This window comes from Syzygium oleosum, unplaced genomic scaffold (assembly GCF_021117445.2).
Source record: "Syzygium oleosum isolate NSW1041296 unplaced genomic scaffold, Sole_v2.1 Sole_v2.11, whole genome shotgun sequence".
Lineage (NCBI taxonomy): Eukaryota > Viridiplantae > Streptophyta > Magnoliopsida > Myrtales > Myrtaceae > Syzygium > Syzygium oleosum.
This window is the reverse complement of record NW_026607495.1, coordinates 8,501,886-8,527,506: the sequence shown is the minus strand read 5'-3', so window position 1 is coordinate 8,527,506 and position 25,621 is coordinate 8,501,886. Positions and strand designations below refer to the sequence as shown.

The 25,621-nt window shown below is 42.0% G+C and overlaps 5 protein-coding genes and 1 long non-coding RNA gene across 6 annotated transcripts; 3 read left to right on the top strand and 3 right to left on the bottom strand.

Moving 5' to 3' along the window:
• The first annotated feature begins 1,228 nt into the window (after positions 1-1,228).
• Positions 1,229-3,336, top strand: LOC115686682 (uncharacterized). Its single transcript, XM_030612055.2, has one exon. The coding sequence runs from the start codon at positions 1,497-1,499 to the stop codon at positions 2,793-2,795; it is 1,299 nt and encodes a 432-aa protein (XP_030467915.2). The 5' UTR covers positions 1,229-1,496; the 3' UTR covers positions 2,796-3,336.
• A 4,187-nt stretch (positions 3,337-7,523) lies between these two features.
• LOC115686684 (uncharacterized) lies at positions 7,524-8,565 on the top strand. Its single transcript, XM_030612058.2, is given in 4 exon segments — positions 7,524-7,809; positions 7,932-8,119; positions 8,210-8,384; positions 8,386-8,565. Coding segments are annotated over 4 exon segments (468 nt in total). The 5' UTR covers positions 7,524-7,731; the 3' UTR covers positions 8,413-8,565.
• Positions 8,566-8,649: 84 nt separating this feature from the next.
• LOC115686680 (formin-like protein 3) lies at positions 8,650-11,826 on the bottom strand. Its single transcript, XM_030612053.2, has 7 exons — positions 11,686-11,826; positions 11,464-11,590; positions 9,943-11,317; positions 9,668-9,833; positions 9,412-9,576; positions 9,153-9,305; positions 8,650-9,045 (listed from the first exon to the last, which is right to left on the bottom strand). Exons 1-7 carry the CDS (start codon positions 11,770-11,772, stop codon positions 8,851-8,853), a joined length of 2,268 nt encoding a protein of 755 aa, XP_030467913.2. The 5' UTR covers positions 11,773-11,826; the 3' UTR covers positions 8,650-8,850.
• On the top strand, positions 11,650-12,627 carry LOC130139338 (uncharacterized). The gene is made up of 2 exons (XR_008817584.1): positions 11,650-11,782; positions 12,313-12,627. It is a non-coding gene; the product is annotated as an uncharacterized LOC130139338 (long non-coding RNA).
• Positions 12,628-13,806: 1,179 nt separating this feature from the next.
• On the bottom strand, positions 13,807-16,839 carry LOC115686694 (uncharacterized protein At4g04980-like). Its single transcript, XM_056316096.1, has 6 exons — positions 16,060-16,839; positions 15,248-15,953; positions 14,994-15,159; positions 14,750-14,914; positions 14,474-14,626; positions 13,807-14,368 (listed from the first exon to the last, which is right to left on the bottom strand). Exons 1-6 carry the CDS (start codon positions 16,133-16,135, stop codon positions 14,174-14,176), a joined length of 1,461 nt encoding a protein of 486 aa, XP_056172071.1. The 5' UTR covers positions 16,136-16,839; the 3' UTR covers positions 13,807-14,173.
• A 1,053-nt stretch (positions 16,840-17,892) lies between these two features.
• On the bottom strand, positions 17,893-23,796 carry LOC115686679 (COP1-interacting protein 7). Its single transcript, XM_056315827.1, has 9 exons — positions 23,118-23,796; positions 22,838-23,014; positions 22,258-22,391; positions 22,005-22,057; positions 21,859-21,911; positions 21,615-21,767; positions 21,152-21,405; positions 18,538-20,273; positions 17,893-18,368 (listed from the first exon to the last, which is right to left on the bottom strand). Exons 1-9 carry the CDS (start codon positions 23,174-23,176, stop codon positions 18,147-18,149), a joined length of 2,841 nt encoding a protein of 946 aa, XP_056171802.1. The 5' UTR covers positions 23,177-23,796; the 3' UTR covers positions 17,893-18,146.
• Between the last annotated feature and the right edge of the window lie 1,825 nt (positions 23,797-25,621).

Here is a 25,621-nt window from a genome sequence, read left to right as displayed (position 1 = left end):
TATCGGTCTAACGTGGTTCTATGAGCCGCCTTCGTACCGGCCGGCCTATTTGACTTCGCCGGGTACGAGCATTCTGATCCGGATTCGAAATGAATAGGGGATTAAGGGTTCGCATCGCGGATAAAATCTCGATTTCGTGAGATCGAAAAGCTAATTGTCGACAAAACCAAGTTTGAGGGTAGCTCGGCGATTTATATAACGTATCGATCTAAGTAAATCCATTTTGTAATTTGATTCCCTCCATCTCAAGAATTCCACTGGCCTTTTGGCCAAGACCCTTTCAAGCAAAATCCTCAGCAAAACTTGCATTTCCATTCTTTGAAACCTTCTTTCTTTTCATCATTTGACTCTCGCAAGCAATTTCTTTATTTGTATAGCAAGAACAAAAAATAAACAATAACAACAATTATTTTTCAATATAATAATAATCGTTGTTATTATTATTATTATTATTATTATTTGAAGAATTCCACTGGCCTTTTGGCCAGGACCCTTTCAAGCAAAATCCTCAACAAACTTGCTTTTCCATTTTTGAAACCTTATCTTTCTTTTCATCATTTGACTCTCGCAAGCAATTTCTTTATTTGTATAGCAAGAACACACACAAAAAAAGAAAGAGAAAAAAGAGAAGAGGAGAGGAAATAATTCATTGACCTTAGAATCCCTTGAAAAAGAAACCATTGTCATATCTGCATGGTATCTCCTTTTTTTCTTTCTTTCTTTCTTTTTGTGGCTTGCTTTAATAATGAAAGTCGCATGATGAAGTACATAGCTTTTGTCATCTCCCACGCTATGCCCACCCATTTTCTCGTACGTTCCCCCTCCTTGTTTTCTTCTTTCTAATTTGGCCAATGTCTATATGCCTTATCCAATCAAACGAAGAAATCAAAACTTTGGAAATGCCAAGTTTGGCACACATGACCAACTTCGATTCCCCCACCGGCTAAGGAACATCGCCCTAGATAGAAGGATCGAGGAATTTCCCCGTGCACTTCGATACGTACAATGAAGAGTACATCAGCCAATTCATAAGCTTTATCGATCACGATATAGGTAATCGAATGGAATGATACGGCGCGCAATCTCGAGACATACACAAAACCGGCGCAATTATTCGAATGGACCGTCTAATTTATCTCCAACATTCCCCCCATTAAACTACCGTGAGCCAACTACAACCTCGTCATCCCTCTCTCTCTCTCTCTCTCTCTCTCTCTCTCTCTCTCTCTCTCTACACCAGAGCAAAGCACGTCCTTTTATGTCTCACTTCCCAAAGACCGAACATCAAACACCTTTCCCCACCTTCAATTTCCTTTTGCCGCCTCCGCCATTGACATCCCCCTCCAAACTCTCTCTCTCCCTGCGCGAGAGAGCAAATGCTCTTGCTCGTCCCCGTTTCCCTCGCTGAGGACCAGCAATGAAGCCGCCTCCTCCTCCACCTAGTGCTAGACCTCCGTTACTGCGCCCGTAGCGCGCGCACCAAACCAAGCCAAGCCATGCGCGACCTCGCGAGGAGCACAATTCGCGCCGCGCGGGGCGTCAGAAGACGCGTCCTTGATTGTCTCTACCTCTTGCCCACTTCCTTCTATGCTCTGCTCCTCTTGCTCCTCCTGGCTTACAATGCCGCCTCCATATTCTCCGTTCGAGTCCCCAGCGACCCACTTCAAATACTGCCTCCTTCTTCTTCTTCACCTTCAGCTTCCAAGATTTCTTCGAGCAATGTCATGTACGCCATTCGGGAAGAGCATCCGCCTCCGGTCTCGAAGACCCGCTTGGCCCTTTTGCGGAAAGACGAGATTTTGGTCAGACCCGTCAACGGTTCCTCGGTGTCTAGGCCGGAGAGAGGGCGGCACAGACCCAGGCGTGGGGCCAGAACGCTGCGGCTCGGGGCTCAGTCGAGAGGGTTCGCGGCGAGAGTGAATGGCTTCTTTGGGACTTGCGAGGTGAGGTTCTTCATGACTTGGATCAGCTCGCTCGAGTCGTTTGGCGATAGGGAGCTGTTCGCGCTGGAGAGCCTGTTCAATTCGCACCCGGACGGTTGTTTGGTAATCGTCTCGAGCTCGCTGGATTCAAACGAGGGCCGTGAGATTCTGAGGCCATTTCGGGATAAGGGTCACAGAGTGATGGCAATTTCACCCAATTTCGGGTACTTGTTCAAGGACACTCCCGCTCAATTGTGGTTCAAGAGGTTGAAGAGAGGGAATTTGGATCCTGGTGAGGTTGCTCTGGGCCAGAACCTCTCTAATCTGCTCAGGCTTGTCTTGCTGTACAAGTTTGGTGGGGTATACATGGACACCGATGTCGTAGTGTTGAAGCGCATGTCCAAACTGAGGAATGTGATTGGGGCTCAAACGCTTGACCTCGAGACCGGGAACTGGAGCAGGCTGAACAACGCTGTCCTGGTGTTCGACAAGAGCCACCCGCTGCTCTTCAAGTTCATCGAGGAATTCGCGCTCACGTTCGACGGCAACAAGTGGGGCCACAACGGGCCGTACCTGGTGTCGAGGGTCGTCTCGAGGGTGAGCGGGCGGCCCGGGTACAACTTCACCGTGCAGCCGCCGTCGGCGTTCTACCCGGTCGACTGGAGCCGGGTCCGGAGCCTCTTCAGGGGGCCTCGAGGTCACTTGCATTCAAAGTGGCTGCGCAATAAGCTTAGGCACATATTGAGGCAGAGCTATGCAGTTCACTTATGGAATAAGCAGAGTAGGAAGCTCAGGGTTGAGGAAGGAAGCATAGTTGATCACATGATGTCGGATTGCTGCATCTTCTGCAATAAATCAAAGTCCAATCTGTAGATACACAAGAATAAGGACTGCAATTGCCAATTCTAGTGAGGCATATTGTTTGCAGTACAGCTTTAAGTATACATGTAGAGCTTGACTGTGGCTCTGGGACAAGCTCAGTCCATTCCACTGTCATTATAGTGTCCAGTCCAATCTTTATTTTTGTTAACAATTGAGTTAGAATCTTGTTCTGTTGAGATGGAGGTGTTGCTGATGCTGGGGTCTATCTCTTCTGATCTCTTTCTTTTGTCCTGGTCTATCAGTGCAAAGTGCAAAGCACAGAGAAGAGAGATCACACCATCTGATGGCAATTTGGTGATTCAATTGATCCTTGGGGGAAACAATAGAATTTTCTTTTTGGGGCAGATGAGGAATTTTATGAAAGCTGAGGGGTGGGATTGAAATTTGACGTTTGGATTAGCTTTGTCATATGGTCAACTATGGATTTATGTATTTTTTTTTCATTCAACATAATGTTAATTTCATGAAGTGTAAAGTGGGGAAAGTGATGTCTCATCTTTCAATCAATATGAACACCTACCTTCTTCCCACATGGCCCTTGGATGATGGATCTTCCCCTGCCCATCCAGCTTTGCCTTTTGGTCCTCAATTTGTGTTTGTTTTCACAATACGACCTTCAAGTGAATTTTTTTTTCCCTTCGAGTAACGGCTAAAACCGACGATGTAACACTAAATAACTCTCGGTTTTTCGAGACATGTGCGTCATCGATCCCGCGATCGACCGATTCGTCCACGAGAAGTTCGATCAAATGATCTTGCGTGTTCAGTAAATGAATTGAATGCGTCACGGAGATCGAATCTTGTGAGATCGAAGGAAAGTCAATTGCTTGAATGCGAAGATAAAATCTTGTGAGATTGAAGGAAAGTCAGTTGCATTCCCATCTATGGCATTGACTTGTGCTCACTCTAGTGTATAAAAAAAAAATTTACCCTCTTGGAGATAAGGCTAAGCAAGCTTACATTTGATTCTGACCTATTTTTAATTTATATTTGATAGATGGAAAAATTTTGTTGTCTTTTTGTCTGTTAATTTAGTTATTTGTTTCTTGTCAAGTAAGGCAACAGTTCAATGGTTTTAGCTGGTCCTTACAATAGATTCCATGTCATAAGAAAAGAGCCAAGCATGACAATGTCCCAACCTCTCTCCTCTGCCAAAAGGCCCATTTTTAATTAGGGAAAAAATCCAAACTTTGATTCTTGAATGCTCTGTAATTAAATCTTTTTATAAACTTTTAATTTATCTAGTTAAGAATAATAAAACGAAAGAGAGAATCGTGGAATTCGTGTATATTTCGATATGTCATGACGAAGAGTACTACCAATAAGCTTTATTGGATAACTATTTAAGGTAATAAGATGAACATAATGCCACGTATAATCAATCAAAGGTATGCACTATCAAATAAGATATATGCTTAATCCTGAAAAATATGCAGAATCAAGTAAATATCCTAATATCGCTAACTCATGTAATCAAAATCTCGAATTTTGCATAACATTTCTAATTGAAAATTTCCTTTTAACTCCAAATTCGACCGAGTAGAGCTAACATGTTTGTCAAAGCCGAAAACCCCGAGATCTGATTTGCACGACTTTTTGCCGCCGTCGACTGTTATCTAAAGGCGCGGGGGGCAAAAAACCCCCCGAAATCGAAGACCGCAACCGAGTCTCCGGCGGCGAGAGCCTTTCGACGCAAACATCGCCGATCGAGCTTCCCATGTCGAATTTCTCGCCGGCTCGAACGGACACGTCGGGTCCGTTCGACCGGGCTCGAACAGCTCGATTCCCCAAAAAAGAAAAAAAAAAAAAAGAGGTACAACCAAGTTGTAAGATGCTGCATATATGCCTAGTAGGAAACATGCACATCATTATTTTGGAGACATTAATGAAGGACCACATGGGGGATATCTATATGCAACTATAGTATTAAGTGCACCCACATCACCTACAAACGTTTGGTCCATCATATTCGGGTCCCCCACATGCACGCTCCGTTTTGTTCTCCGGACAATTATTTAGAAACAAGCTTGACGTTTGGTGGGGTTCGGAAGCGAATAAAGCTTTTACGCTTCCAAACGGGGAATGCTTTTTTTTAAAGCTACTATTTAGGTCGCGATCGACGCGTAAATGGAAAAGATTTCGAGCGCTAAACTTCCGAGATTGGTGCGGTCGGTTTTTTTTTTTTTTTTTTTGGGAAGGGGGTGTGTTCGGGGGAATTTTTTGTCTAGGAACTGGAGGTCATTTGTTCCGAACGAGACTTGCCGCGTACAAATATTCACTTACTAATCTGCATTCGACTTTGGGGGAATGAACATCGAGTCCTTTGTTTTTTTTTTTTTTTGGATTAATATCGTAGAAAACTCCAAACGGGTACATCTGTGACAAATGTATCCTCCGTCAGTTTCCGTCAAATTAGTGAGTTGGATAATACGTGACAGTTAACGGGTATTACCAACTTGGGATTTTACCCTTTCGTTTGTCATAGGTACACCGGTTTGTGATTTTTCGTGATATTAATTCAATTTAATGGAAATTAGCGGAGAGTAAATTTGTCACATATGTACGATTTTTGGGTTTTTCGTGATATTAACTTCTTCCTTTTTTTGGGGAATTGTGCCCTAAGTCACCCGGATGAATAAAGGGTCGCTATAATTTTATTAAAATCGAGCCGACCTTTTCGAGGGTCTGGCAAAAACCTTCAATACTCGACTTTGTGGTTAAATTGCAAGAACCAAATCCTTCACCAAGAGGAACCAATGAATCTTCAATTAAATTTGCAATGGGGCCACTGAACTTTTGGATATTGCTGATGAGGCCATAACTTCGAGTTCGATTCCTCAAGTATTTTGCAACTGATGCATCCTGATAGGAACGTGATCGACACTCCGATGAAGTATCGACATGAAACGTCGCGTCACTATGTAAGCACTTTGGTCGGAGGATAGCGATTTCATCCCGATTTATGGATTGATTTATTGTTAGGTTCACTGGAAGTACTTTTGGTAATGTCACATGCACATTGAGCCATGAAACTATATTGAGCCAATGACCAAATAATACCAAAGTGTGTCATTTTCCCTTAATTTATTGTTAGGTTCACTAGAAGTACCATACACATTATATTTTGGATGCGTGACGTGCTTAGGAGGGAGTTTATATTATATGTCGACGATATGATGATGAATATCGTAAATTACTGTCTTTTTAGTAAGGGAAAAATTCACCAAAAACTCCAAACTATACCTATTGCGAGATATTTGCCCTAATTTTTTTGTGTTTTTGTTTTCGGCGATACCAAGAGCCTCGAACTTATAATTGTGTGATACATCTACCATCTATTAAGGTCTTGTCAATGAAGGCAATTAGTGTTGGTGTAATTGAGACAAAAACGAAGTCGTTCCGGCTCATCTGGCAAACCCTTGTCGAGGGGTGAGCAACTTGGACCGCCAAATCGGGACCGGACCGACGGGTTTGGTCCGATTTTCGGGACTATCGATCCGGCTTCCTAGCTTCCTAAAAGCGAAACCGTTTCCGAGCGGGTCCTGGTTCCGTTCCCTTGCTCCAAGGGGGACCGAGTCGGATCGGACCGACTATTTAATATATATTTTTGTTATTTTTTCTTTAAAAAAATTAATAAAATGTGAACTAAACTCTAAGTAAACTTTATTATCATAAATTCATTGATAAAAATTAGTAAAATTTCTTTACCAAAAAAAAATAGTAAAATGTGAATTAAACCCTAAGTGAATTTCATTGACATAAATTCATTGACAAAAATTAATAAAATGTGAACCAAACCTTAAATGTTTAACAAAAAAAAAAAAAAAAACTAAACTCTAAGTGACCGACGGAATCGGACCCGGCGGTCCGGTCCGGCTTCGGTCCTAGAACCAACCTTCGATCCGCGGTTCCCAAAATTGGAAACCGGCTTCTCATCTCGGTTCCTGCTTTACTTTGGAATCGGACCGACCGAGAACCGATCACCCTTACTTGTCGGGAGGGGTAAATGTGTCTCGCCACGGGACCGATATGGAGTTTTTGATGTCAAGGGAAAAAGTTCAGGGTTAATGCATCACAGCGGTTATAATCCGGGGCTATTGATATAAAAACGAAAAAGTTTAGGGCAAATCGGTGATATAATATCTAGGTTTTTTTTTGTGGCTTTTCGTAAATGTTTTTTTTTATTTTATAAAGGGTTAATGTCACGAAAAACTCCAAACCGGTACACCTGTGATAATTTTACCCCAAACTAATTTTTTCATCAACAAAAATCCCAAACTGGTACACCTGTGACAATTTTACCCCGCGTTAGTTTCCGTTAAATTTTACTGTTAAATTACTTTGTTAAATGACACCCGGTAGTTGACGGATATACCAGTTTTGGGTTTTACCCTTCATTTATCACATGTGTACCAGTTTGTGATTTTTTTTTTTTTTTGCATTAATCCGATTTAACTGAAATTAACAGAGGGTAAATTTATCGCAAATATACCGGTTTGAGGTTTTTTGTGGTTAAAAAATTAGTTTGTGATAAAATTATCGCAAGTGTATCAGTTTAAAATTTTTGATGATCAAAAAAATTAATTTAAAATAAATTTATTACAAATATATCAGTTTGAAGTTTCTTATTGTATTAACTCTTTTTTATAAGCAGGACAACGTCACTATTCCGGAAAAATCTTCCCGCCACACTCTCTCTCTCTCTCTCTCTCTCTCAAACAGTAAAGCAAACCACTCGAGCGCGAATCGAAAACCCTAAGAATCTGCTCCCTTCCGCTTCGATTCGAGCGCCGGGGAATCGCTAGGATGCTGCGAATCCGCGATTCCGATCCGACGGAACCGCCGCCGGGAAGAGCCTCTCGCCGGCCGGATCGCCGCCGGAGGTAAGCTTCCCGATCCGGTGGGGTAAGGGGGAGGGGGGGGACAAATGTCGCTCTCCGCCGCGTTCGGCGAGCGGCTGGAGCAGCTGGACCGGACCAGGAACCAGCGCCTCGCGCTCCTCCAGGTCTCCTCCCGGCGATCGCGATCTCCCGAGCTTCTTCTTCTTCTTCTTCTTTCTTCCTTCCTTTCTTTCTTTCGCGAGGCGGAAATCGGTAGCGGATGTGAGAGATGCGGGGAATTTTGCAGGCGGAGAGAGAGCTGCAAGCCGCCAGATCGCAGGTCCTGGAGTCGAAGCGCGCGGGGATGAGGTCGAGGGAGGAGAGGTGCTTGAGGCTGGAGCGGAGCCTGGCCTCGCAGAGCTTGAGGATCTCGGCTCTCGAATCCGAGATCGCCGCTCTCGATGCCGAGTATAACGACAACGTGCAGCGATTGAGGTGAAAGCGTGGCTCGTCGTCTTGAGATTCGTCGCGTGTTGTCGTGGCTTTCTCTTCGTATGAGGTCGGTTTGTGCTTGGTGTTTTTTAGGGCGTTGAGGTGCGAGGTGGAGGAGCTCGAGGAGGCGGAGAAGGAGAAGGAGGGATTCTACCGAGCTCGGACCGGCGAAATGAAGGATTTCAAAGAAGCAACGAACAGGTTCGTCGTGGATTGCCAGATTCGCATAGAGGAATTACGAGACGAACTGAACGAGGTAAAAGAGAAGCCTCTCCATTTTCGGATCTGCAAACTGACCTGATGTTATGCGATTCCTCGAACATGAACCGGATTGTGCTATTCGATGGATCATTCTGTTAGCTGGATTGAAAGCTGTACGATGATAGCAATAGCAATGAACTCAGTATCGCCTGTTCAGCTACTATACCAGAGAGTGAAGAAAGATTATTTTCCCATGTTATCTTTGCTTACGTTAGATTTTGATTTGATGAAATATAGCTGCGGTTCTTTTTGAGTAGCATACGAGATAACTCTAAGATCAAAGTATGAGCTTTTGATATTCTGGTGACTGCAATCACGTGTGATGTGCTAACTGCAAAATGAAGTGTATTTACAAGAGTCTATGGAATTGCTTCTCCCACTATATACCATATAAGCAGAATTAGCTGGAGATGCTTACATGTAGTATGGTGCTCGAGATCAATATTCAAACTCTACACGAATGATTGGTGGTGCTATGAACTGGTCTCAATCTCATGAGCTAATTCTTTGCTCAGTCTGTCCGCACGGTCGTCGTGGCCACCGGCAAACGAGTACACTCGGAATGTGAACTGAAAAGCCCTCCAAAGCATTTTAGTGTAATCGGTTCTTTGCGTCTGTGATTTTGTTACGGTCGCTTTGTTCTCGATTTCTTTTGCTTCTCTGCTTTCCTGTATCAGATCCAAAAAAGAAGGGACGCAGTTGAGGGCTCATGTTCTCTTCCCCGAGTAATCTGTAAATTGCAAAGATAGCTGACTGTTCAAATAATTTTGAGTACCTTAAGTGCTAATTCCATGCATCTTGAAGATATGTCAACCGTCAATTCCTTGATTCTTATGAGGATACCGAAGTCGAATTCGATATTATTTCTCCGAAACATCTTGGACTCTTCGTCCTTTATTCGTTCGAGCGTGTCAATTTCTCGTTTCATCTGTAATTTAGTTCCTTTATGTTACTTCAAGATATAGAGGTATCTAGAATATAACTGATAAGAAGGTTTTGTTTAATAAGAAACTACAGAACCAATTTGAAATTACCTTGTTGAAGTAGTTCTCAATCTGGTCGAGGAGCTTTCCAAGAGGAGGTGCAATCTTCCAGTTCTGCAAGTCAGCTACAATTGCCTCTAACTTTAAGCGTAGAGCTGCCGCCGCTCTTAAAGCTTCCAGCTTCTTTGTGGGGAAGTCTTCAAACCTTGCTAAAATCTGCACGTTAGAAAATTATATTATGATCCTGATATAATGGACTCAATAAAATGCATTATAGGGGCTAAAAACTGTGTAAGCCTATGTTCACCTGTGTTTCATCTGTCAAATTTTCAAGATGAGATTCAATGAAGTTGTGGAACTTGATGAGCTCAATCATGTCCTTGGTTTGAAAAGAATTTATTTTGGCTTTCAAATCCGTGATTGTCTTTCCATGCGTTTGCATGTCTTTCTCTATTTTTTGGAAGTATGCTGATCTGGGAGACAAGAACCATACAATGGTTAAGTAGAGAATTCCATTTACTTTATATGTTTAACTTATATCATTTAGATAGATCACTGTCTGTTGAGGTACTGGAAGCCTACCTCTTTTTCATCTCTGCTATTGACTCAGCCATTCCTTGTTTTCCACCTGCAGAGGCCCAAACTTGACGATTTCTTCCACTGTTCAGATTAATCTCTGAGTTCGACCCTTCTATTTTTCCTTTCAAGAACCGATAAAGGGTTGCAATTTGGGTTGATCTCCTCAACCTTGTTGTTGCTTTTTTGGGGTACAAGGATTTGGTTGCACTCAGAGAAGGAGGTGGCGGCGGAGGAGCTCCTTTAATGCTCGGTGGTGGAGGTGAAGGTGATGGAATTGACCCTTTGGAGGGTGCAGGAAGTGGAGGCGGCGCAGGTGGTAGTGGTGGCGATGCTACTATTCGTGCAGTTCTTGGTATCTTTGGTGCTGTTGGCAATGGGGGCAGTTCTCCTGCAGCCACTTCAACTGGTGGTAATTTAGGTGGTGGTAAAGGTGGTGCGGCAGGAGGTGGTGCTTTTTCTGTCACAACTGCAATTAAGTGAGCTGCTGGTTCTGAATCCACTGTTCCTTGAGCTGCTACATTTTCCGGTACAGGAGGTTCAGGTTTACGTGGAGATGGTGCAGCTTCTTTTGCAGCCGGAAGAGGAGGTGGCGGTGGTGGTGAGTTTTTTGTCAACGCAGCTCCGGAGATCTTGGATGGTGTTGGTTCTAGGGGAGTCATTGGCCGGTGAGGAGGTGGAGGTGGCGGCGGTGGTGATTTATCTGTCAACGCAGCTCCAGAGATCTTGGATGATGTTGGTTCTAGGGGAGTTGTTGGCCGCTGAGGAGGTGGAGGTGGCGGTGGCGGTGGTTTCTTTGTCAACACAGTTCCAGAGATCTTGGATTTTGGTGGTTGTGGAGGTGGTGCTGCCTGAGGAGGAGGAGGAGGAGGAGGAGGTGGTGGTGGTTTTTTTGGCAACACCATTCCTGAGATCTTGGAAGGTGATGGTTGTGGAGCCGGCTGAGCTGCAAGATTTGGTATTAAATTGGGAGACGATGGAGGTGGAGGTGGAGGTGGAGGTGGGGGTGGGGGTGGTGCTTTTGCATTGAAGTAAGAATTTTGTGCCAAAGCTGCTGGTGTTGCACCAGATTTGCTTGCTTCTGCTAATCTTTCCTGAATGGGTTCCGGTTTTTTCACAGCATCACGTCTGAGACTCCTAAAAAGACAAGCGATGAATGAGACATCAGTCGGAGGCCTTCTGGTCTTCTTCAGTTCCGAAATGGAAGTAGTTGGAATGGGATTAAAGCAGGGATTTTGGTTTGCCTGAGACTCCCCGAGGACATCATAAGATGCGGTGCTTTGTTGGCCGTGATCTTTCTTATGGTCATCTTGATACATCGGCTCACAATTTTCTGCTGCTACTTTTATGAGGTCATGAAGAGTTTCCACCACTTTATTGACTGCAGGAGAAAAAAGGGAAAAGTGAAGACAATTAAGGAACTGAATTCTCAAACAAACTCAATCATCAACTGGAATCGATAATTGAAAAATCACGGCAAGAATGTCTTGCCATGCAAAGTGAATTTCATTGGGACTTGCAGCATACCTAGTTTTTCCAAATTGACGCTCTCCATGCCGCCAAATTCATCAGACTTGATGTTCTCCATCCATTCATGATTCATCTTCCAAAGCTCTCCTAGAGATTTTAAAGCATTGCAGAAGGAGGCCACTCCCTGTCGAAACATGAATCGACCATTTGCATTAATCTTCTGATAAGTGATATCCCTGTTCTGGATGGTGATTTGAAGCTGATGAAATAGCAAAAGACCTGATCGATTGCCGCTCTCTTCATTTCTATGAGCTTCACTCTCCTCCTTGTCTTATTCCCGTGGAGATCATCCATTGCCTTTATCATCAGCTATGAGGTAGACTATTGAACATAAATTTCTCAAGTGCGACAGAACCTTTAAGGGCAGCCAGTTACTTCTATGGAAGTAAAGCAATGAGGAGTTGCCCCAATACTGTCTCTCAAGTCAATTCGTCTTCGGCCGGAGCTCCATCATCCAAATGAAGTTGCCTGTCCATAAACTCGATCCACATGTTGAATCCATCGACTTTTTCTGTCAAATTCATATCCAAATCAGATTCGTATTTCCTGCAACTACTTCGTCTATATTGTTTGATATACTCTTGATGCAGTAGCTGTCTTCTTTAATTAACTTGTATGCTCGGCACAAAGTAAGTTGCTATCAGAGCATATTGAATTTTAAACAGATTTTGGCACTATCAAGCATGATGACTGATGGGGTGCTTTGGAAAATACATTCGACAACATATTTCATGTTCCGTCCTCAATTTTCACCAAGGATAATCGGAGATGAAAATACAAAAAAGTGACATCTTTTCGACCGGATACTGTCATACCTGATATATATGTGACCTGCATGTTATGCAGCTGTAGATGAACGATGCTTCGCCGGAGCAGCTTGAGGTAGCCATGTTTAAAGCTCGAGAGATCCTGATGAATAAAAGCGCTTTGGTCTTCATAGTCCTGGTCAGCCTTCTGGTCTTAGAAGTAACTCTGTCATATGGGAGGAAAAGTACTCATTAAACGCTTCAAGCCGCGAGCAACTCCTCTCTATTTCTCATAGAAAAGTCAACTTTTCTAGATTGGTTGGAGGACATCGTAGCCTGGGTTGCTTAATGTACAATGCTTACTCAATTTGCCTGGAAATTTCCAAGGAAAGAAAAGTCAATGGGTCACAAGTAATCTGGCCTTGGAGATCAAGAACTGATGAACTGCATTATGCACATGCGCCCACACCATCCTTTTATTATACTTTCGAGGAAAACCAGGGCATAGCGGTCCTCATACGAGTCGCTTGTTCCGACCTCTTTGAGTGCCACGATTCGAATCATTGACCTCTCCCACTTTGCATTTTGCAAATTGAGTTATAAGTTTATAACTACGGGGTTGCGTTGTTCATCGTAAGATTATGAAGTTGCTCTCCGATGTTATAGTTGTTAAGATATTCAGTGCCAATCGAGCAACTTATTCTTGATATATTAGCTTGAATTCATCTATAGGATAACAGCCACCTTTGGCATAACACAGTAGCACCTCTCTTAATTCGCAACATACAATCATAGATTTTATACCTCTCGCGGGTATGTGCAGATATTTTTTCGCATCAACCGTAACACTCGATCATGCTATTCCTTTAGAACCAAGCCGGGAAAGTTTGAGGCTATGTATAACTTTACAAAAGCTTTCACTTCACATATTTTTGCAGTAAGGTTGATCGATACTACACAGAGAAACCCTACGGTCTATTTAGTTTTCTCGTCCTAAAACCCTAAAAAGAATTATGGTGCTCGGGTTTTATGTTGATTATGGACATGCCCCGAGAGTCGATCAATGAATGATCTCTCGTTCTTTCCGTTCGACTACGTTTCCTCAGTCCCTCGCTCTTCTCTTTTCGCTATCACAAGTTTAGGGAAGGCCGAAAATGCCAGTGAAAAATGTGTCACTTGGCTAAACTGCAATCCAAATTTGTCCTAAAATCGGCTCTGGACCAGAATCACACGTGATCGGAGTAAAGAAGAGATAAGTTAAGAACGAAGCTGCCAAGATGCCAAACATTATTGTTCACTGGTGCAAGTTCTCCTTCTCTTCAATTGACGCTTCCCCATTGTAACTGCCCAGAATAAAAATGGAGAAGTTTTTGTTAGAGCTGTTAACTTCCGAAGTTATTTCCCAAAAAGGGAGGAAGCGACTGAAGTTATGGAGTTTATGCTGCTCAAGCTCAGCTTGTCATTTTGTATAGAAACAATAAGGAATCATCGCCTCATCACTTACCATAGAGACCGAATAGAGATAACGATTACGGTGTTGTCCATGCTCAGATGCAATCTGGATTTGATAAGATCCTGTCAACCGAGGCGGTGGGTGTCATGTTTTCCCAGATCATTCAGGATTAAGCTCAACTGCAAAATCAAGTGTATTTACAAGACTCGTTGCATTGAGACAGTGTTGGAACAGTTACGCTACAGATGATGTCAAGAACCATTTGCTTCTTAATCAAATCAGTGTGTGTTAAAGGGGAAAACGATAGTCTATCAAAATGTCTCAACTCTGATTGGCGGCACGTTGTGTATCTGATGGAATAAGATACTTTCTGCATTGCATTGCTACTCAGCTGTACTTGTGTCCTATCTGTCCACCGTCAAGTGCTCATCAACAGAATTAGTAGGAGATGCTGCAACATAATGCATGGTCGAAGCCACGACTTAGAGAAATGCGGGATTTGATGACGCTAAGAATCGGTCTCGATTTCATGAGCTAATTCTTTGCTGAGTTTGTCCGCACGGTCGTCATGGCCACCGGCGAACGAGTACACCCGGAAAGCCAATTGAAAAGCCCTCCAAAGCATCTTGCTGTTACCATCTCTTCGCCTTGCCAGTCTCGTTGCGGTGTCCTCTTTCTCTTTTGCCTTTGCTTCTCTTCTTTCCTGCATCAGATATCCAACGGGTCAAGTTTGAGGGCAATTTTTTGTTTCTTGAACGCTTTCCAAATTGACAAGCTGACTCTTGTTCAATAACAGAATGTGGAGCACCTTAAGTACCAACTCCATGCATCTCGAAGAAACATCGACCATCGATTCCTTGATTCTTACAAGGATATTGAAGTCGAATTCAACATTGTATCTATGAAACTTCTTGGCCTCTTCGTCCTTTATTTGTTCGAGCATGTCAACCTCTCGTTTCATCTATATACATTTTTAGTTCCTTTAAGTTAGTCTAATATGTAGATAGAGGCATTTGGACAAAACACAGCAGAGAAAGTTTTCGTGAGGTAAGAAATGAAGGATTACATTGCAAATTTAAGTTACCTTGCTGAAGTAGTTCTCAATATGGTCAAAAAGCTTGCCAAGCGGAGGCACAATCTCCCAGTTCTGCAAGTGAACGGCAATCGCCTCAAGCTTCAAGTACAGGGCTGCTGCTGCTCTTAAAGCTTCGAGCTTCTTCTCGGGAAAGCCTTCGAACCTTGCTAAAACCTGCGCAGAAGAGTTAAGCTCATGACCACAGTGTTACGTATTGGAAACCATATGTAACAATCTGACCCTATCTGTCGACCTGTGTTTCATCTGTTAAACTATCGAGATGCGATTCAACCAAGTTGTGGAACTTGAGGAGCTCAACCATGTTCTTGGTGTGAAAGGAATTTATCTTTGCTTTCAAGTCTATGATCGTTTTTCCATGCGTTTGCACGTCTGTCTCAATCTTTTGAAAGTACGCCGATCTGAGAGAGACGGGGAGGATAAAATGGTAAAGTACATTCTGCAATTCAGTTCATACATCTATATTGATTATGTGTTACATCTATGTACCTCTTTGTCATCTCTGCTAATGCATCAGCCATCCCTTGGTTTCCACCTGAAGAACCCCGAGCATGATGTTTTCTTCCACTGTCAGATTTACCCTCTAGATTTGACCCGTCCATCTTCGCTTTCAAGAACCGATAAAGGCTGGCAATTTGAGCTGATCTTCTCAACCTAGTGGTTGCTTTCCTGGTGTATAACGATGTGGTCGCAGTTCGTGGAGGAGGAGGCGGTGGAGCAGCTCCTTTGAACGGTGGCAGAGGTGGTGGCGATGTACGCAATCCTTTCGAGGGTGTAGGAAGAGGTGGTGGTGGAGTGCCTGGTGGTGGCACTGGTGGTGGTGGTGGTGCCGTGGTCGCAGCCGCTACATTTGCACTTCTTTGTACTGCAGCTGCAAGCCGTGCTTCCGAATTGCTTGTATCGATTCCTCTCACCTGGATGGGCCTCTGTTTCCACGCAGTGCTACCACTGCGAGGCCGCAGAAGACACGGGATGAATGTAACATCAGTAGAAGGACTTCTGGTCGTCTTCCATATCAAATTGAAAGTTGTTGGCCTAAACCAGGAGGTCCGGTTGGATGGAGACTCCGCGGGGACTTTGCCAGGTGTGATGTTTTGTTGACTGTGATCTTTCTTCTGCTCATGTTGAACCATCTCCTCGGAACTTTCTGCCGCTACTTTTATCAGGTCATAAAGAGTTGCCAACACCACGTCAACTGCAGTTAAAATCCGAATCATCAAGTGGAGTCAGAGAAATTGAATAATCACAGCGAGAATTTAATGCCTGCGCAAAATTGAGGTTAGTAAATAATTGCAGTGTACCAAGCTTTTCCCAATTGATGGTCTCCTTGCCATGAAGTTCTTCACAATTGATCTTGCCCATCCATTCATGGTTCATCTTCCAGAACTCCCCTAGAGATTTCAAAGCAGTACAAAAGTAGGCCACTCCCTGTCGAAACAAGTGCTAGGTTAGCATGAATCTTCTGATATCCTAGTTTCACAGGACAACTCTTTTATCACTGTCCCAATGAAATAGCAAAAGACCTGATCGATTGCGGCTCTCTTCATTTCAAGGTGTCGCAGTCTCTCCCTGGCTTTGGGGTTTTTACTTTTGAGATCACTCATTTTCTCTGTCACCAGAAAAGAATAGAGTGATCTTGCTGAGAAAATTTCGCAAGTGCAGTGAAAATCTAATGTCTCTCGGGCTGCTTCCGAAAGATTGGCTGACAATAATAAAAGGCCAAGGCAAGGCGCTTTTGCGAAAGTAATGTGAAAGCAATATGTTGGTAGAAAGATGTCTCTCAGAACAGTTCTTTGAATTATGCTTCATCATCAAAAAGAATTCACCTGTCTGTGCAGTTGATCCATAGAATTCGAAGGATTTGATTTGTTGATCTTCGGCTACATTAGATTATCTTATTCCTGCAGCGACAAGATTACTTTGTCACCACAATGTCCTCCTGATATACTGAGTCATCTTCATCAGTGAACTACCTTATTAACCTAGAAAGTTTCCGGTTTTGTCGCTAGCACCTGGATTGAAATTATGGCCGGTCTCGATCTGTTTTTATATTGTGCGACAGAAACACTCTTCTAGACAAAACATCAACACTGGAACATAATTTTTTTTTTTGGTAAGGAACACTGGAACATAATTAATCCCTAGAGATGTCAATATTTTCAATTCAAGCATGAAACTGATGGTGCAGTCAGAACCTTATTGCTGATTGAAAAGAAAAAGACAGTACTTGTCTGTACTATCTATCTGTTTTGTCCTCGATTTTGATCGAACTACATCAGAAGAGTTGAACATGGAAAAGCACTTTTAACCCACCATTTTGTCATACCTTGGACATAAATGTCTAGCATAATTTGCAGCTGCAGATGTAACGTTGGTTATGTAGGTGCTCTTTTACCAACACAATCACAACCACTCGTGTTTGACAAGTCGCGCAAAGACCGATTTAGGGTTATTTGCCTTTTTGTTTTGTGGTATGTTGGATACTTATCTGTCTAGACTTTTCGCTTTATTGTGAATTACCTATATGAATATATGGAAAATCCTTATGGGCCGACATCAAGAAACCTCCATGAGAATCTGTGCATAGTCAATTTTAGTAACAGCATCTATGTGAGATAGTGACAAGTCAACGCATAAAACAGGAAAAGAAGATACTTATTGAAATCTTGATGAATCTATTTCTTCTTTAGGCGATGCCCTATAAAGGATAGAAGTGTTTCTGTCACTCAGCAAACAAGGAATACAGATTATCCTTCCATGTTGGAGGCAAACGTTTTCTTTACGCTTTCCAATTATTTCCATGAAAAGAAAAGGATTTATGTACATCTTCTACCATAAAACTGAAGATGTAGAGTTTCTTTCTTTCTTTTTGGGTCGAAATTCAGGTCATTATTTGACGATGAATGATAGATCTGTTCACAGCTTTTTACTGCTTAAAGTTGATGCTGCCATGCTGATATTTTTTTTTTCATTATTTTCGAGTTTCGATTCACCAAAAACGCACGTTACTTTATTACCCATATTAGAGTTAAGTTGAAGGATCCAAATGGGTATATGAGGATATAAATAATGCTTTCAGCAAACTGAATTGGTTATTCATATTGCTGATGAAACTTAGAAGCAAGCAAAATGTGTACACACACCCAAAAAAATATACATGAAATATACTTCTATATATTACAGCACCAAGTAAAGTTCCCATGCCTATTATTAAACTCAATGTGACAACAGTTACCAATAGTATGAAAACCATGATTATTAGTGTAGATTATAGAGCATGCTTATTTGTAAGTAACAAATGAATCACAACAAGCTTAGCTAAATACCGAATGATTTTGTGTCCTGATCAGACTTTTTATCCTCTTTTTGGCAAGGCAACCATGAATGGCTAAACGCGCACAGCTCGGTTCTGAGAATTTACTTTATTTATCTCCCTGCCTGTGGATGGAGACTTGTTCTTGTCGACCTTGGTGGGAGTTTTCGCGGTTTTGCTATCTGCAGGCGACTTCTTGGAACCTGTGGAAGTTAATCCACTTGCGGCAGTTCTTTCGGCGATTCTTTTTTGGCGCTGAATCATCATTTCTTCCATCTTCTTCCGAATCTCTTCCTCCTGTTTACAAGCACAACTAGTTAGCAATTCTGCTGAAATAAATATCAATGATCAAGCTTTGTCTCGATCTTTCACAGCTTAAGGTTTAGATCTGTTGACTGTAGTCGAAATATGGCAGAAAGAAAAAGGAGTCAAGAATTTGATAACCGTGCCCAAAACTCACAGGTACCTTTTCCGATTTGCTCTTTTGAAGAGTTGATCGATTAATAGAACTCGGCTTCCTGGTTTTACTGGTTAGGTCAGGTCTGCTCCTTCCAATGGTTCTCTGTACAACTTTGGATTTTGCATCCTTTGCTGGTTCTTTCTTTGCTTTGACTTCTTTGTTCCTGGAGTTGGCGTCACCATCCAAAGCACTCTTGTCATTAGCACTATCGCATGCTTCTTTTTTAGAGAACCTTTCAGCTTCTGCAAGCGTAATATCAACTGCAGAGTCCAGAGACCAAGACTGCTTGCCAGGCTCCACCTCAGAGTCCCTATCGAGCATCATGAAAAGATCATCGGGCTCGTAGGATTTTGATAAGTCACGCCTATCTTCTGAAGTATCCAATGTGCCATTTTCACGTTGGACAGCGGAATTAAACTCGGCAACCATGCTGATGTCTCTCGTCAAGTGGAACTCATTGTATGGCTCATTGACTGATGGCCGAGATTGTATCATGATAGAATCGTCAACGACATCTTCTTTACCTCTCCCACGCCCGAGGGATTGATTCTCCTTATATAAAACATAGTCGCCATCAAATATCATTTCTTTGAGAGTTGCATCTCCACTTTCCAATGTCCCCATGTTAGCGATAAAGGAATCTTCTCCCTTCCTTGGTCTGGTTAAAGACGTCTCTGCATCACCAGCGGGTGTGTGATTCATCATCTTTCCATATTCATCAGTTCTACCTGAGATTAACAATACCTCGTCACCACAATCGGCCCTCTTCAAACCTGGACGGAGATTCTCCACGCTGCCAAAATCCACAGAGTTGATCACACTATCATCCATCCCTCGCCTATCCTCAGTCGCAAACAACGAATCCTCTGAAGCTTTCAGTTTCATTCCAACTTTCTCTGTTCCCAGTTTTATAGTTCGTTTGACCATATGAGAAGATTCATCCTCGAAGCTTCTGAGCATCGATTGCTGATCCAGAGTGTGCGATGGTTGGTCAGTTTCGTCCGTGGATGTCATAAGAAGAGTCTGAAAAGCACCCCAGTTGTCATTTGTCTTGTGCCCCAGAGAAGATTGGTTGTCCTCACGATCCTTATCCTCAGCATCCACTGTACTATTCCCAAGAATCTGGTCATCACTGTCCTTTTTCCTGTGAGTATGCCGCTTGGTCTTACGATTCTTCTTCAGGGATTCAACAACATCCTCTACGCTCTGTTTCAAAGTATCTTCATCAATCAACTCGTCCTCGATAGAAGAATATTCAGCAGAGTCCCCATCCGGGTCTCCTCCTTTTCTCTTTGATGAAATGTAGTTAATATTACGAATGACAACCGTCCGAGAGGATTTCTTCTTGTGTTTTCTATGATTGGTACTCCCTGCAGAGGAATGCCTTCTCTCCCGTTGTGAAGTTGAATTAGATTCTCCGGAGTCGTCCCCACTGTACGAGTCGCCGGAGTGGATTTCTTCTTCTGAATATTCAGCTTCTTCTTTATGTGAAGTTTTCTTCTTCCTCTCTGAGGATGACTTGGACCCATTTTTCTTCTCTTGTTTCATATCGGGATACGATGCTTCTGAATTGAAAGGCCATTGGTTGTTGCCATTTGGATTGTTAGGAAGAACAGACTGCATAACGGGGAAAGGATATCCGGGATATGGAGGCATTTGCTGGTACATGTATGGAGGAATTTGATGCGGCCATGGAATATGCATTTGAGCTTTGGCAGATGGAGTTTGAGGAACATTATCATCTGCACAAGATGGTTCACCTTGTAATACACAGAACATACTAGTATGGTTAAGAGAGTTCTGACAAACATAAAGAGGAGTACAAGCATTATAGAGGGTATGGAGTTTCGTATCAGCAATCATAATAAGAGAACCGAGAAATCTTACATTGGAAGTCTAAAAGATAAGACAGAAAATTTGCTTCTCATACTTGAAACTCAAAATGCCTCTCTTGATGAAGTGCAGTATACTGACCAATATCCATCATGACAAACAGGATGAGTTGAAACTTATTCTGTGCAACACATTTTAATTGGACCGTGATAGAAATTCTCTATATTGGCATCGTCTGCTTCCAGCTTTGAATTCATGTTTCGCTACCCTGAAATGCTCTTTAACCCCATCACCATCCTTACTAGACCAAAAAGATAGTGTGACTGCTTAAGTAATAGGTCTACTCGAATGGCGAGTCGTAGCATAAGATACCCAATCACTAGGCATGAAATGTTTAATTAGGTTATATCTTCCACTGAGCATATTATGTAAAGATAAACCGTATAAGAAAAGAATCACGTAACACCCTTATCTGCAAAAGACTTCAGCGTTAGCAATATACCTTGAAAATCAGAAAACATACAAAATCAGGATAGAGATGGAGTAACAATAAGGTTTGGTTCAAATCAAGATTACCATCTCTAGCATCTATTTATGGTCCTAAAAATATTCTACAAACTTTAGCGGTTGATATTCTGATGAGGATTGACAAAATGTACCTAAGGAGTACCAATAAAGTTCTATTGCACTATCACGCGAAAAAAATATCCTTACTTACGCTAATGAGGATTGAAAAGAAGGAAAAGATTGTGCAATGGAAAAAAGCAAGCCCAGAACGAGTAAGTACCTTTCCCGTTTTCAACATTTGATTCACCAGAAAACCCATTTGCCGCAACAGTGTCGTTGGAGCCATCTCCGCTTGGATAGTGCAAAGTGATACCTTGACTCGGAGCACTCATTTCATTGGCAAGCATAATCCCGGAAGTCGCAGGAAATGACAGGTTTGATGATACGTATGCCTCCATTGCGGATAGTTCTTCCATCCAAGGAACATCTGCTTGCTTTTTCTCGCATAATTTCTTGAATTCAAGGCATGCTTCTCTGCAGTAATTAATTTATCATGTTCAGATTATTGCAGCCAGAAAGAGATTTGAACTTTGCTGGAAAATATGAGTGAATCTATCATCAAGAAATAAAGAGAAGTTGCAACTATTAAGACATTGCTATATAAACGGTTAGATGAGATTGTGTGTTCTGTTTCACAGCTCAAACATTCTGCACAATCTCTTCATCTTCAACCTTGTTCATACCTTAAACGTGATGCTCCAAACGCATCCGCGAAAGAAATAAGTTCATCCATATCGTCCATATCAAATCCAGCAGCTCGTCCACGAGCATATGCCATCGCTTGTGATTTGAGGAGCATCGCTTTCCGAGATTCCAGAACGTGTTGAAGACGAAGCCTTGCCATCAGAAAGACTGAATGAATCAGTGATAAGTTATTCGCAAAAGCACCACAAAGAGCAGATACTATTAGAAAAAATTAAGAAATACCTCGAGTTTTCCTCTTGTGGGAGATCATTTACTTCAGCAGTTTCACTCTGTAGCTGGAGTAGACACCAAAGAGTTCATAGCATTTGAATGAAATTCTTGCAAGCATAAACATGGTTGAATCCAATATAGTTAAATCAACATACTACCTTAGAAGAATCGGGCAACTTCGTTATACTTAAATTCACAGCTGGAGGGCTTCCTACATATGAAAATCAAATAGATAGAATGAGACTACCAGAAGTGTGCTACTGTTGATGAGCAGGTCTTTCACGAGTCATCGAAAGCAAAATATAGGAAGTATATCCCATACGGCACATTGCTTTTTTTTTTCCCTCTCAATTAAACTTGTGGAACACTAAGATTGGCCGAAAACAAGTAAGCATGAGATCTTGAACACACCACCATCTCCTTGCCCAGCTACATGTGCAATATCCAGGTCATAAGCTTCAAGTGAACTCTCGATTTGTATAATCTCCTTCTCCAAGCCAATAAAACGCTCAAGAATTTCCGGTGTGCTAACGAAGCGCACAAATCTGCGCCAAAAGCAAGACAAACCGAATCAGTATTAAATACTCCCTTTACTCCTCTGTTTCGACCCTGTCACGAGTAGTAGCGACACAGCATTTGACAAATCTTTACTCTCAGTGAGCTTTTACAGGAGCTTGTAAAAAAAATGGCCACAGTAGGAATTCCGATATCCAAACTGGTGCCCGGAAAACAAATTAAGGACAAATTCTCGGTTCACACGAGACAAGAAACATGCTTTTGCATATAAACATGCAGAAGCTATTTCCCAAAAGATAAAGCAAATGGCAAATTCAATGCACTTATTTACTCTGTAACAGCATCCAATTATCAAAAGAACAAGAAATCAAATGCAGAACATAAAAAACAACCGAAACTACAAGTAAACTTGCAACAGACCAGTGGGAAAGCAAAATCAAGAAAAGAAGAAAATGCGACGCCCGAGAATCATTACCTCTCGAAGGTGGATTTGGTGAACCAGGAGAGATCTTTGGCGGGCGGGCGAAGGGTGATCGAGTACCCACCTTTCGAAATCTCGTCCTTCACGAAATTGAGGTGGGAGACGAAGGGCTGGAACAGCCCGGAGGCCAGCTTCTCTTGGGTCCCCCCACAGAAGATCACCAGATCACATCTTCAGCATCGCAGCAGGAACACACCCACATCCGAAATCACCCAAATTAGGAGCAGTTCGTGATTGGTATAGTGAAGTTGCAGAGCTCAGAGTGAATCTTTACCTGGTCCGAGTTGGGGTGAGGTGAAACACAGCATAATCAAGACGAGTTCCCGAGTCCATTCCCACACACACACACAACACACAAGAGACAGAGAATGAGAGAGGGAGAGAGAGAGAGAGGGATTCTCAAGAAGACAAGAGCATTAGGACATGGACGAACGTGGGTGCTGCAGATACATGGAGGTTCTGAACTGGAAGAGAGAGAGAGAGAGAGAGGAGGTCATGCACATGCAAAGGTGAGTGAGCTGAGAGATTGGAGGACAATGATGAGTGTGATGAGAGATGGGGGCTTGGGGGGGTGTGGGGCCTACACTTCCTTAGCTTTTTCACAGTGTGAAGTGTGAAGGAAGGAGCTGCTGCCGCTCCTCCTTCTCCTTCTTCTTCCTTAAGCAGGCTGCAACCAGAGATGCTGTGAGCATCAGCATCTCATAGTCTCTCTCTCTCTCTCTCTCTTTTCCCCAACCACTTTGGTTTTCTTTCTATTTCCTTTCTTTTCCCTCTTCATTTTTTTATCTGCGTTATTCATAATCATATTTTGTTTCAATGTCTTCTTATTTGGTAATATTAACAGTGTAAGATGCTTGATTTCAGAAACATGATTAATGTTAATTTCAGTTGCTAGATACGGAGTGTCGTGGCAATGGACACTCGATTCGGAGTCTCGCGGTTGCATGGCCGCGAAGCTCCAGCTCGAGCTCGAGCTCTCAACGGCCATGACTGCACGAGCTTTGAGCTTGTGGCCATGAACCTGCCATATCTCGAGCTCGGGACCATGGCAAAGGTGCACTTGGGAAAAGTAGTAGAGGGATTACCGGTGAGATCATCCCTGTTTGAAATCAATCCGTGCATATTTAACATGGGAAAAGGTGCACATGTAGTCCTTGGACCCGCACCCTTTTTCCAACAAGGACCTCAAACTTGTAACTTTTGCAATCGAGTCTTCGAAAATGAAGAATTCTTCCAATTAAGTCCCTCTATCTCCAATTTCGACAGACTGAAGCTGACATGTCTGTTGTGCTAGCTAAAAGTCTGGTATGGAAACAACATGAGCTAGCATAGATGAAAAACTATTAAAGATTTGCTTAATTGTATCTTTATATAATTTCTCTCGAAGCTTCTAGTGGGCGAAAATTAGTCATCACAGTAACCGTTACTGATAATTCCAATATCATACTTTTGATTGACATCATCGGATATGCCATCTTAGAGTGATTTGATAAGGAAAAATTACTACATTCAAGACTCGGATTGCATATGCGACAAGTTTGAGGACCGAAAAAATAGCACAATAAGCCAAGATGTCAAATGTGTACATTTTCTTCTAAACACAATAAAGTTTAGCATAGTTTACTGAATAATCTCACTCCTGGAGAAGATTATAGTTTGAAGTTGTCCGCGATCACTTTTAATTATGATAGACTTTATGCCTGCTTATTTATTTTAGCTAGATAAACATAGTTTTCATTATGGTCTAATTATTAATTAAGTAGTGGGAGATTGGACCGACAATCATTGGAGGTCCGTGTAAAGATCATAAAGTTACATTGGGTTTGAATAATTGGATTGACGTGATATGCTAACTGATGCTGGGAGCCGACAGAATAAATCGATTTATCTCTTTTTCTACCTTTAAGGAAGAAAAAAAAAAGGCAAACTCAATAGTAACTTAAAAGTAAAATCTGTCAAATTTCGTCCCTAAATTTTAAAATAAATGATAAGCATTGCAAAATTATTGATGGACAAATGGAAATCATCATGTATCTCTCATTTTGCGAAATTAGATTCGAAATAATTGTCGAGTATTTTTATAAATAAATAATATTTTAATTTTACAGAAACATGAGGTTTTTTGCTAGAAATTTTTGTTTCATGAAGAGTCAAAGCCGGAAAAGACGGTGGCTTTTGTTTTCATTATTAAATGCGTTTTTCCTTTTCATTCATGGGCGGCAGCAGAAATCTTGTGTGGACCTGTTTTTGGTGGAGTGTCAACATCAATTTCTCTCTTTTATCATGCAACTAGGGCTGTCTATTTGGTCTTGGCTGGATCTACCATAAGATTTTTTTTGGTTTGTTTATCATGGCCAGGTGAAAGATTGAGTCGATATAAATCTTTATATTAATCGATATTTTGAAAATTGAATTATAGAGACCGATCCGACCGATTCAATTGGCTATTGGGTCGGATTTTTATCCAATTTTTGGCCACCTTTTTTCGGTTAGGTTTTGAGCATTTTAACCCGACTCGACTGCCGTTATCTCTTATAAATCTAATTCAATCTCTGGTATGATTTTGAAAATATTATTTATAACATAATCTAAGGTAAAAGTCATGGAAGCATCTACACTATTAATTAAACAAATTTGATGGCCACTTTAGCATCAAACTTTTACAAAAAAAAAATTTCATGAAAAACTCATGGTATATTTAAAAACTCTATGACCCCACATAACTATAAATGGACAAAATTATAATTTGAGATAATCAAAATGACCGACAAGTACTCT